General features: G+C 36.9%; 1 protein-coding gene across 3 annotated transcripts in view; it reads left to right on the top strand.

Moving 5' to 3' along the window:
* Nucleotides 1-13,969, top strand: part of TTC27 (tetratricopeptide repeat domain 27) — a 180,713-nt gene that overhangs the window by 30,873 nt on the left and 135,871 nt on the right. For all 3 annotated transcript variants that reach the window (XM_027113427.1, XM_027113428.1, XM_027113429.1), the window contains exons 6-7: nt 7,769-7,933; nt 9,864-9,997. In XM_027113427.1, the coding sequence (XP_026969228.1) occupies nt 7,769-7,933; nt 9,864-9,997 (299 nt within the window). The remainder of the gene's footprint in view (nt 1-7,768; nt 7,934-9,863; nt 9,998-13,969) is intronic.

Here is a 13,969-nt window from a genome sequence, read left to right as displayed (position 1 = left end):
AGAAATGAAAACGTAGGTCCATACAAAACCTTGTATATGAATGTTTATAGCAGCATTATTTGTAATAACTAAAAGATGGAAGTGTCCATCAAGTGATATATGGATAAACAAAATATTGTATATCCATACAGTGGATTCCATTGTAGTATTATTTAGCCGTAAACAAATGAAGTGCTGATACATACTACAACACAAGTGAACCTTGAAAACATCATACTAAGTTATAGAAGCCAGTTATGACAGACTACATAGTATATGATTTCATTTATATGAAATGTCCAGAATAGGCAGATTTAGAGTCAGAAAGTAGATTAGTTGTATTTAGGGCTACGGGAGGGGTGGGCGGAGGAGAGTGATAGCTAAAGGGTTCAGGATTTATTTTTGAGGTGATAAAAATGTTTTAGAGTTGACTTGTGATGGTTGCAGATTTCTTGGAATATACTAAAAGCCATTGAGTTTCACACTTCAGGTTGTTGGGCTTGTACGTATGTGAATTATCTAAATAAAGCTGTTGAAAAATTTAACCTTGCATGTACAGCATAGTGACTATAGTTAATAATTCTGTGTCGAAAGTTGCTGAGAGAGTAGGTCTTAAAAGTTCTTATCACAAGAAAAAAAACTTGTAACTGTATGTGGTGATGGATGTTAACTAGACTTACTGTGGTGATCATTTTGCAGTATATACATATATTGAATCATTATGTTTTATACCTGAAATTAATATCATGTTATATGTCAATTTTATTTCAATAAAAAGGTGAAAAAAAGAAAAAAAGATTTAACCTAGGAATTTCTTAAAATGTCCAAAACCAAAATGAAGTCAATTGTATAACTTTACTAAAAATGTTAAAGACATACTGTTTTCTTGAATAGGATGATCAGTATTGTAAAGATGCTAATTGTGCAATTACAGTAAGTGCAATTACATTTTGAAGAGAGAATATGCAAATTGATTTTGGAAGAAAAAGTATGTAAGAATAGTCAAGAGGATTTTTAAAGAGAAAAATAATGATGCAGACTTTCCCTTAGATATAAAAGTTACTCTAAAACTATAGTAATTTCAACAGTATGATAGTAGTAAAGAAATAATATGATATAAAAAAATTTAACCTTGCAGTGTATCAATATCTTTGATTTCATATTTATATCCTTCTTCTCTTAAACTGAAAATCTTGTTCCTAACAACATAAACATAATTACTTACTTGCTTTGTTGTATATATCAAAAGTTTCAAAACAATGCCAGCATTCCTACTAACAATAAGACCACTGAATAAGGCTCAAGATTTCTTTGCAACTCTCTTTGCCCCTAGAATATGTTACCTTAAGGATGTATACTATGCTCTAAGGCAAAACATTTTAAAGACATTTGCAATAATTCTTTCCCTTGTCACCAACTTGTTATATAGTTAGAGTTATATTTTTCCATTTGTTTTCAATTTTTAGGGATTGATGTTTTTATTTTTGATTTTTTGAATATATAAAATAATTACGTGATTCCAGAATCAGAACTCTTCAGAGAAGAGTCAAGGTCAAGTTAAGGTCTCTTCAGAGAAGTTTCTCATCTATCTCTGTTTTCCTTCTACCCTATTCTCTCTTTTTCCCTTTATTAGTTTTATTAATTTTTGGTTTATTCTTCTAGTTTTCTTTTTGCTCTTTGGTATTCTCCCTTCCTTCATGTTACACAAAATATTTTATATATATATATATATAAAACATAAAATATATTTTATGTATATACACACGTATACACACACACATTGCCGTTTGGGACTTTATTTCCTTAATTTTTTTTTTTTTTTTTTTTAAAGCTGAAAACCAAATCCTGTTCTTTTAATCATTTTTTTTTTTAGATGTTGGGGGTAGGAGGTTATTAATTAATTTATTTATTTTTGCTGTGTTGGGTCTTCGTTTCTATGCGAGGGCTTTCTCTAGCTGTGGCAAGTGGGGGCCACTCTTCATCGCAGTGCGCAGGCCTCTCACTGTTGCGGCCTTTCTTGTTGCGGATCACAAGCTCCAGATGCGCAGGCTCAGTAGTTGTGGCTCACGGGCCTAGTTGCTCCGCGGCATGTGGGATCCTCCCAGACCAGGTCTCGAACCCGTGTCCTCTGCATTAGCAGGCAGATTCTCAACCACTGTGCCACCAGGGAAGCCCCTCCTTAATGTATTTTGAAGATCATTCCTTTTTACAGCTGTCTAATATTCTAGTATGTTGGTGTTTCATAGTTTATTCACCTGTCTTCTTTTGACAGATGTGAGACCTCTGGACTATGTCCAATCTTCTGCTGTGTTTGGATCCTCGAAGGTAGACTTTAAAAATTAGCTGAGGCAAACAGGAGCCCCAGGTTCCCCTAAGTGGCAAAAGCTTCTATTCCTCATGTATTATAATTTGCGCTCTTACTTTTCCCTACCCTTTGTTATATTCCGGAGGGCTAGTTCTACCTGTCCATTCATGTCCAATTTTGCTGCCAAATGAGGTCAGTTCAGATCTTTTCCCCCCAAACAAATTGCAAAAACACTTTAGGTTTGCAGGGATTTAAAAAAATTTCATCATTGCAGATAAGGGATTTTGGATGTATAATAGGCTAAGATAAGCAGTATCTTATAAATGGATGACAGGGTAGTCGATAAATGTCTGACTTGGCAAACTTTGATGCCAGAAAGAAGGACTTATGTGAACCGTAAAGGCTCTGTGGCATGAGCAAGATGGTCTAAGGTCATTGTGGTTGAAGCAGAGAGAGGACAGTGTGGGAGGTGGAGGTCCAGGACTGTATAGGATATGATAGGGGATGTTTAGGAATTTTGTTTTTATCCTAAGAGCAATGGGAATCAGGTAAATGGCTTTAGCTAGGGCATGTTTGATCAGTTTTATTGATGGTTATGCTGTATATTTAAGAAATTAAATAATCCTGTACGTGTTTGTCTAGTTAATATCCATGAGATTCAGCTTCTCATGAGAATGTTGTCACTAGGATGATGGGGTTGCTTTTGGGGAAACACCAATTCTCTACCTTTTCATTGCTCTTTTCTAAGTTTTATGTCTTTATCAGTAGCTTAATTAACATTGGAAAGTATCTCTGCTGAAGCAGATACAGTACTTCCAGCAGCTTTCAACTTTTACTCTAAATCAGAAGCTTTAAAAATAGATAAAATTCTCAACGCTCCTTCACACTTGTTCATAAAGAGACTTGGCCTTCTTCCTTTCCACACTCCAAAGATGTACTGTTTTTTGAAGTCTGAAACTGCAGTGTTGGGTTATGATCCTTGGCTTTTTCCTGTCTGTCTTTGGGCAATGTTTTCTCATTTTTCTCTACCTAGGGGAGGTATGGAGGTAATAAAAGTTATGTTTTGGGGGACTTCCCTAGTGGTGCAGTGGTTAAGAATCCGCCTGCCAATGCAGGGGACATGGGTTCAAGCCCTGGTCCAGGAAGATCCCACATGCCGTGGAGCAACTAAGCCTGTGTACCACAACTACTGAGCCTGCGTTCTAGAGCCCATTAGCCACAACTACTGAGCCCGCATGCCACAACTACTGAAGCCTGTGCACCTAGAGCCCGTGCTCCACAACAAGAGAAGCCACCCCAATGAGAAGCCCGTGCACTGCAATGAAGAGTAGCCCCCACTTGCTGCAACTAGAGAAAGCCCATGCGCAGCAACGAAGACCCAACACAGCCAAAAATAAATAAATAAATAAATTTATTTTTAAAAGTTATGTTTTTGTATACTAAAAGTTATTTAAAGTAATTTAGCAGTTCAGTTTTAGCAAACATATCTTGGTGATAAACTCTGCTTCTTTTTACTTGGAAATATCATTATTTCACTCTCCTTGAATTGTCAGCTAAAGGATTCTAGGTTCATAGTTATTTTCTCTCAGTACCATGAAGATATTAATCTGTTTTCTTCTGATTCCACTGTTGGCATTGAGAAATCAGGCGTTGGTCCAACTATTCTTCGTTAGTGTGCATTTTTCCTTTTGCTGTTCTTAAGATCTTGTCTTTATATTTGGCATTCTTTAGTTTGACTGTTACTGGACTAGGTGTGGATTTCTCTTTATCTTGTTAGGGATTTGGTGGGCTTCCTGATTCTGAGATTTAGTTTCTTTCCACATCTCTGGAAATGCTTAGCCATTGTCTCTTCAAATATCATCTCTTCTTCATTATCTATTTTCTCCTTCTAGATCTTCAGACACGTTAGAACTTCTCATCTGCATCCTCAACGTTCTTTAATTCTTTTATTTTCTATCTCTTTGTTGCCCTGTGTTGCCTCCTGAATAATTTTATTTAGATCTATCTTCTAGTTCTCTGGTCTGTCCATTTAATTTTTAATTTTAATTAAAGTGTTTTTTCTAAACTATTTTTGGTTTCTTTTCTGATTTGCCTGGTAGATTTCTATAGTTTCTTTTTCCTTGTTCATATTTTCTAGCCTTTTATTTTTTGAAACCTATTGAATATTTCATGTATGGGTATCTCACAATTTCAGCCTCTGAAGGCTTTGAAGGTGTGTTTCTGCCTTTTGCTGTTTCTGCTAATGTTCTGTTTTTTGGTGGTGGTTGTTGTTTTCTGTGAGCTCTTGTTCCTTGGAAATTTATCTGTGGGAATTCATTGAATCCTGGTTGAAGTTGCATTCCTACAAAAGAGGATTTTTCTTTGTTTGTGCTACTTCTCTGGGGACCTAAATTCTTGGCTTGAGGGGTAGGGTTTTTTTGTTTTTGTTTTTGCGGTACGCGGGCCTCTCACTGCTGTGGCCTCTCCCGTTGTGGAGCACAGGCTCCGCACGTGCAGGCTCAGCGGCCATGGCTCATGGGCCTAGCCGCTCCGCGGCATGTGGGATCTTCCCGGACCGGGGCACAAACCTGTTGTCCCCTGCATCGGCAGGCGGACTCTCAACCACTGCGCCACCAGGGAAGCCCTATTTGTTTTTGTGGGGTTTTTTTTTTTTTTTTTTGACTGAATATTGTCTACAAATCTGTGTGAAAGCTAGCTTATGGTGATGAATTCTTGGGATAAATGTTTTCCCCTTTGCCCACTGCCATTTTCCTTTTTGACCTCTTCTGCGTGGCAGACCTAGTTCTTTTTAACTTCCATTGAAGACACAGTTCTTTGGGGCTCAGTTTTAAATGGAGCTCTTTGGCTAGATTGCCTACTTTGGGTAGGTTCAGGTCTGATCTTTTGACTTTGGTGCTCCTTGCAGCCATCAGAGTGGAATCCTCAGGTCCCTAAAGGTTTGGTAGGTAGCTTCCGGGCAGAATATGGCAGACTGTGTGCTTAATTCCTAAGGTTGCAGTTTTCATTTAGTTTTTGTCTTTTGATGATTCCTTATTTTGTTCTCAGCAGTCATTTTGTTCCCAACACAATCATTAACACAAAAATATATTAAAAATTTTAAATCCAGTTTCTTAAAGGTATTTTTATTGGGAGAGTAATTGGTCATGCTGGTGGAATTAAAGATTAAACTAATTCTTAAAAAAATTAGTATCTATCCTACTTTTTGAACAGTCTTTGACCCCTGAACATGTAAGAAATGCAGAAAAAGCACAGAAGTAGAAGATCAGAACCAATTGTACTAATATGTGTTTGTGTGTATACACACACACACACACATATATTTCTACAAGTAGGTAAGTGGGTAGGTAGGAGGGACGATAGATATACACATCTTGCTTTGAGCATTTATGTGACTTATGTGTTATTAGGACAGTTTAAATTTGGTGGTCCTCCCTAGACCTTTGTGAGTGATCACAGCATAACAAGCCTACTTAAGTGCAGAAATGGCCGTTTTGTGATATTTGAGAGAGGATTTTGAAAAACCTTAGGCAACATCCCTTAATACAGTTTGCATCCAGAACCTTTAGAGATTACTGTCATTGACAATTAGGTGAAATTGTGTCATTTGTGAATTGTGCTAAGCTCATAGAAGGTTATATTTCTGAGAGTAGTGGCTAGACACTCAGGAATAATGGGCAGACAAAAGAAGAGAAAGTTTAAAAAGAAAAAGCACTCACTGACAGCATGGAGTATCATCAGATCCACCTTTTCTTGAGTTTGGTTTGCATGGAGGAAATCTGTTGAAGGATTTTCACAGTGAGGAGTTCGTGTTTGTATGCCTGTCTGCCTTTTGAAGTAAGACATGTACATCTTTTTTAAAAAAATTAATTTATGGCTGCATTAGGTCTTCGTTGCTGCATGCGGGCTTTCTCTAGTTGTGGCGAGCGGGGGCTACTCTTCGTTGCGGTGCGCAGGCTTCTCATTGCGGTGGCTTTTCTTGTTGCAGAGCGTGGGCTCTAGGCACGCGGGCTTCAGTAGTTGGGGCATGCGGGCTTCAGTAGTTGTGGCTCACGGGCTCTAGAACGCAGGCTCAGTAGTTGTGGCACATGGGCTTCGTTGCTCCACGGCATGTGGGATCTTCCCAGACCAGGGCTTGAACCCGTGTCCCCTACATTGGCAGGTGGATTCTTAACCACTGTGCCACCAAGGAAGTCCTAAGACATGTACATCTTGATTTAGTCTCTTTATTTGAGTTAAGAATCTCTTTAAAGGACTGACAGTATATAGAAAAACACTTTCTTTTTCAGACTCATTTTATTTTCAGTTCATGGTAAGACAAAGGATGTCTGTTTCTTAGCTGTAGGTTTCTGTCAGATTACTTGGTGAGAAAGTAGATTAGGTTTTGTAACATCATCTCTACACCTTTGTCCTTCCAATGCCAGCTCCCTCCTCCCGTTTTCCCAACAAGTTTGGATTCAAATTCTGGCTTTGTCATTTAACAGGTGAGGTGACTAGTCAGTAAGCGATGTAAGCTCAGTTTTCTAATGAGTTCAATGGGGTTAATGTCAACCCTAAAGACATCATTGTGAGAATTAACACAACATGTAAAATACGTAGTGCTGAGCAGAGTAGCCATCGATCAATGTCACTTCCCTCTCAGCTTGAATTACAGAAAACTGATTCTCAATTTTTGGACATTCTAAGTGTGTTTTCTATTCATTCATTATACTTTCATTCATGTAAACTGTTTTGTGCAATGCTGATCCTGTTCCGGGAACATTTGTGAAGGATAGTTTTTCAGGGATATTGTAGAGGGATGGATGAGGTGACCTGTTGGAAACTCCCTTGGTGTATGCCAACTAGCCCCTTTATTATATATAATTAATTTTGAAAATCATCTTATTTCAGATACCATGTTATTAGGCTATTATTCTCCCGTCTTTTCATCTCATGTGTTTAGAGAAATAAAGTAGAATATGACTGCTAAGCCAATACTTATTCATTTTCTATTTGATACTCATATTGTCTTAGCTCTATATGGATATATATCTGTTTCTTCTTTTAAGGGAGAAATTCTACATTCTTTATGTGGAAAACTGTCTGTAAGCTGATCTGTTCATTAGATTTTCATATCATTTAACTTTGCAGATTCACTTGGTATATTGTATCATCACCTTGTGTTGTCATATTTTTTTATTGTACGATTAAGACAAGTACTCTAAAATAAGAAAGAGTAGGGTTATGAATCATATCTCCTAGGATTGTGTGGAATAAAGGAGATAATGTATATAATATCCTTAGCTTGAAGCTTGGAACATGTAAGTGCTCAGAGAATGCTTACTGTAAACTATTATTATATGTGTCTCTCATCTTCCAGATTTGAAATTCTTTAAGAGCAGGAACTATGTAATATATATATTTCATATATTATGGACTCAGTGTTTTACTTTATAATATATTTTTATTCTCATCATACTTTTCAATGTTTCATCTTTTGTCTTACAGTGATGAAACTAGAGGATCTGTTTGTAGATGATTCAGGTCGATATTTGGCTGTTCAGTTCCATCTGGAATGTGCATATATATTTTTATATTATTATGAATATAAAAAAGCAAAAGATCAGTTCAATATTGCTAAAGAGATCTGCAGATTACAAATTGATTTGACAGGTAAGATTTTTTTTGACGTTTTGTGGATAATTGATTTATTTTTATGATAAACTAATATATAATTGATAGTTTGGCTGTATTGTATGGTTGTATTTTATTATCTGTGTCCTCTTGTTTGCTTTACAAAAATAGATTTTATTTAAAAATTCATAGTTTTAGAACAAAGTTGAAATCATATACTTTATTCCTGTAGATGCCCATGTCTAGTTAGACATGTCAGTAGTATGTGGCAGCTGGGCAGTACACAAATGAACTTTGTGTATTTGGTTGTGCATGTGGGCTTCCCAAGGCCCCTCCTGATTCCCAAATTTAGTTTGCCCTTTCTGTTAAATACCCACCTGCGGCTTCCATCCTGCCTTTCTTGTATTTCTTAAGAACAGAAATTTTTGACTGTTTTGTTTAGATGTTTCTTCATGGCCTTAGAACACTGTCTGGCATACAGTAGGCACTCAATAAACATTTGTTGGAAGAACAAATAAATTGCAGAATTTTTCCCAAGATCTCTGTGTTTTTTTCTGAGTACCAAATAAGAAACATTATTTTCTCTTAATGTATTGCCCTGTCCCTAGTCTCACAATGTAATTGGCATTCTATATTGAAGACATTCATGAAAATCAGACATCATCAGTGGGTCACACCATTTATACCTGTTGAACCTGGGCTCTGTGAATGTTGAAACAACAATCTGTGAATGTTGAAATGATTGAAACTGCTTGTCCTGCGTAGGCTTGGTCTAGATTATCTCTAAGGCCCATTCTTAGTCCCCAAACTCTGTGCTTTTTGAGGTAGTCCTGTCAATAAAATCCTTCAGGTACATTATGAGGTAAATGTGACTTTGTGGCCTAGTCTGGCATCTTACCCACCTTTTATTACATTGTTTGTATGGGGAGAATTATTAAATATCCAACTTATAACTTTGTGACAATGGCCAGGTGTAAGTTGGAGTCTTGTTTTTGAGATATATGTAATATAAGTTGTGAGGTTAGTTTCAGAGATTTTGTTTTTAAATATTTCGGTCCTAGGAGACTTCTTTTTTTGGATTATTTAAAAAACTAGTATCATGGTACCCAGTATAGTCAGCTTTAGCTGTTGGTGTATTTACTAGCTAGTTCTTCATATTTTTTTCCAAGTTAAGGCTGAAGAACTTAAAAATACAAATGTGCTCACAAATATAAAATGAGAATCAGATTATTACTTTTTTCTTTTCAGCTCTAGCCTTACTATAAAAAAGTAAGCTGTGTTAGACCATCTCAATAGCTATTTTTAGTATAACGTGTTTAAATGGTTGTTGTATAAAGTAGAGCCAGACTCATCACAGGATAAAATCCAGACTTCTTAGACTGGTCTTTGTAATCAAGGGTCTTTGTAATCTGACTCTTGCTAGAGAATAGATGTCAGAGGTTTTGCTTCTCTTAAAGCTGTTCTGCAGCAAGTTATTTCAGATACAAAATGAAAAAAAATTTGGTCTTACGTGGAGCCAGATAGTGTAATAGAAAGACTGTGGGATTTAGAACCTGAAGACCCTGGCTTTAAGCCCTGGCTCTGATACTGAAAACCCTGTGATCTTGAGCAAATGACTGCACTTCAGAATTCCCTTTTTTCATCTGTTGTATGGAGAGGATAGTATTTCTTCTGTCTATGACACCTAATGAGTTATGTTTTTTGAGAAGGGAGGTAGTTTAGTGAAAAAGTAACTATGTGGAAACTAGTGGCAGAAATCCTGGGTTTGAGTTTTGACCTTATAACTTACTGGCTTTATAATTTTATAAAAAGTCATTTTAAAGTCATCTTTGAGCCTCAGGTTTCTCTTATTTGAAATGGAGAAAATACCTCATAAGCTCTAAAGCACTCTGAAAATACTACTCTTTAAGATTGTACTGTATGTCTGATTGACAAGTTGATACATATAATTTAGTATATATTTTTTCAGGTGCTTTGGGAAAAAGGACACGGTTCCAGGAAAATTACGTGGCCCAACTTATTCTAGATGTAAGAAGGGAAGGAGCTGTGTTTTCAAATTATGAATTCACTCCAGCACCCACTCCTCAGGAATATTTAACCAAGGTAAGTAGGATTGTAAATTATTTAAATTAGCATCCAAGTCTAACAGTTTCCATAGGTGAGTTTTGTAGAAACACTGGATGGGGTGGGAAGAGGCTTCTTTTGACCCTTCTTGAGATTTTACAAGGTGGCTGGATGTTTTAAAACAAAACAAAACAAAACAAAACAGGACCCATTTTTTAAAGCCATTTTTACCTTTAAATAGAGATAAAATGTTGTTTTTTCCCTAGACTTCAGTAAGTATGAATTAGTAATGCAGTTAGTTATGTATTACTACCCTTGAAAAAAGTCCAAAAGGCAGACTGAGTAGAGACTAATTTTTCCAGTGGCTACCATATTTTTTGCCTTCTGTTGATATTTTCAAATATTAAGAGCCTTGAAATTTCTTGGGTTTCTTCTAACTATGTAAACAGATGATCAGAATTCCTTTTTACCAGTTTTCTGGTCTGTCCTTAGTTACTACTATGTCATTACTGGGCTGGTTGCTGCCTTAGTATGTTTTCTTGACTTGGCTAATATATTCTCTTGTAGCTTAAATTTATAGCTTTTAGTCAGTTTACCTGCTCAATAGGCCTTTCCATCTGCTTCCATGGAGGCCATTAGCATTTACATTTTCTTATCCCAGAGACCCCAAACCAACATTTTTGCTTGTTCTTTGGTTGATGTTACCGTCCTTGAAGCCCATGTCTTGCTACTTTTCATTCCAGAGCCTGCAAACAAATTTACTTGGTGCATTGAACACGAAAATTCTGTTGTGTACTGAAAATAATGCCAAGGGTAGGGACTAGGGAGATGGGAAAGAGTGGCAGCAGTAAGGAGTCCTGAGGAAGGCCTTTGATGCGATCTTATGTCCCTCCTGGGCTTGCTCCAGCTTTTGTTTGCTTTTGTGGTAACTTCAGGGTGGGGAAAGTTACTGATCTAAGAGGAGAAGGAAGGAAGGAAGGAAGGGAAAGATGGAGAAACTCAGGGATGAGACTGCACAGAGGACAGCCTATATCTCCTGATGTAGGTAGAGCCACAGTTGAACAAGTATTTGTACTGCTGTGTTGATGCTGGTCAGGGAACTGTGTTGATACCTGCTTCCATCCTCCATTTCCTCCTTGTATATCCCAGACCCTTCTCCTTCAGCTATTTGATGTAACCCAAGTCCCTCCCTGAGTCTTAGATTAAGTATCATTAAGCTGGTTTTTAGGCCATAGCACAGCATCAATGAAAAGAGATTTAATTCCGCAATCTAAGCATTTAATTCAGTAATCCATTGTTGTTTGTTTGTTTGTTTATTAGTGTGGAGTTCTCGTATTGAAAATTGTCTCCTATGATTATAAATAGAATGTGATGACTCTTATGAGGAATGTATAAAAATGATGTACAATTTAATACAGAATTTATTCTTTCATACTTGAAATAAAATACATTCTGATAGTTTTATTATCTTCATTAATTACCACTTAAAGGTGGAAAGTACAAATTATGTGATGTAGGTATGGATTAGATAGAAACAGCTTTTTACTCATGGATGGAAGATAGACTTGCTTGTTTAATCAGTTATGTACGATATTTTCTTATTCAGATACCATTAGATTATAAAATACACCATCTGGTTTTTTTTTTTTAATTTTATTTATTAATTTTTTGGCTGCATTGGGTCTTAGTTGCGGCACACAGGATCTTTGTTGCAGCATGCGGGCTCTTTGTTGCAGCGCATGGGCTTCTCTTTAGTTGTGGCACCCAGGCTCCAGAGCACATGGGCTCAGTACTTGCAGCATGTGGGCTTAGTTGCCCTGCAGCATGTGGGATCTTAGTTCCCCGACCAGGGATCGAACCCGCGTCCCCTGCATTGGAAGGCGGATTCTTAACCACTGGACCACCAGGGAAGTCCCCACCATCTGTTTAATAACCAAACTCTTCAGGAAAAAAGGAACACTATTATACCAATTATAGTGATTATAAAATACATCGTGATTAGAAATGTTACAATGTGAAGATGTATATCTTAGAATTGAGGAAATACAGTAATTTTATTGCCAGTGAGGAACATAGTGTTTCCCTTTGGACCTTGCTAGACTTTTAATCTGTTATTAATGGGGAATTACATAGCCTGAAGCTATTGGACTTCAGGCTTTAATAAGCCAACAGTTATGAGCAACCCCAATGTTCAAATCAAAGGCGCAGTCTCTGTTCTTTATTATTCAATCATGAGGGCACAGTGTGAGGAGGGAGAATAAATTAAAATTGTATATTCACAGAAAACACAAACACATACGTGATCAGCATCATTGAAAAGAAATATACATTAAGTGCTGAATATGGTGTGTCCCATGAATTGGAGATAAATTACGTGCTAATTTCTTTTTCTCTTTTTTTTTTTACATTAAGCACAATACAGCAATTTATAAAGATGCTTAAAATGAATACAAAGGGAAATAAAGATCACAGAATTACACATTGTACAGCAGTGTGTCACATATAAGATGGTGTAAATGAATACACCAGTATGATGTTTAACTAAAGATAAAACGGCACCCATTGATTTGCTGCTTCTACACAACCCAAAGCGTTCATACAGATTGAAAGGGTGTCAATATGAGTAGTTGCAAAGTCAGTTCTTGCATGTGATTTTAGCTTTAAAGGTTTCAGAAAACAGATCTGCGATATCAGTTTTCATTTTTGTCAGCGGTAATGTCAAGGATATTCAGAACAAGAAAAATGCAATAATACAGGACAATCTAGATCTGTGACTGGCCTCTGTTGCAGGATTGTACAAGGTTATGTGCAAAAACAAAGTCTGTCCAAAAGTCCACACTCTTGCAGTTTCAGCCTTTAGTTTGATTATCTAGATATAACGTTTATTACACAGCAAGGGCAGCATGAAAAGAAGAAACAAATTTATGATGGGTGAGCAATAACAGTATCATAAGCATCACTTGACTAGGAGGTCTGAAAGACTGTAGCTAAATTTTTGATTCAGTAGAACGTTATGAGGTTGGAGTGGGACTAAAGTAGAACAGTATTTTAAATTTGTGGCTTGTAGAACACATAGGCAAGTAGGTGGTGCAGCCAACCAGTTTTAATTTCGAAAAGAGCTGAATAGGAACGCAGAGTATCTTGAATGAAGATTGAAACTATTTTGATCACCTGTTTGTAGCTGAAGAGTAATAAATAATGCCTTGTTGTTAAGGCTGACCTGTCTCAGGTCTTCTGTGGGGGCTGGAGGGGAAGGAGTCCTCGCTGGGAGGTGGAGACTTGGGTCCCTGTCACATCTTTATTGTCTAGCCAAGGTGAGAACCTGGGAAAGTTATTGTATTTTTAGCCTCCTCATTTGTTCTTCCCCACATCACACTTTTTTAAAAAAAATATTTATTTATTCGGCTGCGATGGGTCTTAGTTGCGGCACGTGGGGTCTTAGTTGCGGCACGGGGGCTCTTGGTTGCAGTGCGCGGGTTTCTTTCTTGTGGCACGCGGGCTTAGTTGCCCCGCGGCATGTGGGATCTTAGTTCCCCAGACAGAGATTGAACCCTGCATTGGACGGCGGATTCTTAACCACTGGACCACCAGGGAAGTCCCCACATCACACTTTTTTTAAGGGATCAGATTAGATCTATAAAGGTGCTCCACAAACATTGGATATTAAAAGCAGGTTGATACAACTCTATCTGGATGTGAAAAGGTGAGAGATTTGGATACTCTGGAGCTGCACTGTCCAATATGGTAGCCACATATGGTTATTAATCATTTGAAAATTGGTTGGTCCAAACTTTGATGTGCTGAAGTGTAAGTGTAAAAGATGTACTAGATTTCATAAGCTGTGTATGAAAGAGTGTATAGTATCTAATTAATTATTTTCTGTTGATACATGTTACAAGGATAATATTTTTGATGTATTAGGTTAAATCACTTATTATTTTTTTTTTACTTTTTAAAGTGTAGCTGTTAGAAAATTTAGAATTACATAAGTAGCTTCCTAAAAAAAAAATA

The sequence above is a fragment of the Aethalodelphis obliquidens genome, unplaced genomic scaffold (assembly GCF_003676395.1).
Source record: "Aethalodelphis obliquidens isolate GAN/ISIS:26980383/991018 unplaced genomic scaffold, ASM367639v1 scaffold12, whole genome shotgun sequence".
Classification (NCBI taxonomy): domain Eukaryota; kingdom Metazoa; phylum Chordata; class Mammalia; order Artiodactyla; family Delphinidae; genus Aethalodelphis; species Aethalodelphis obliquidens.
This window is presented reverse-complemented; position numbering and strand designations above follow the sequence as displayed.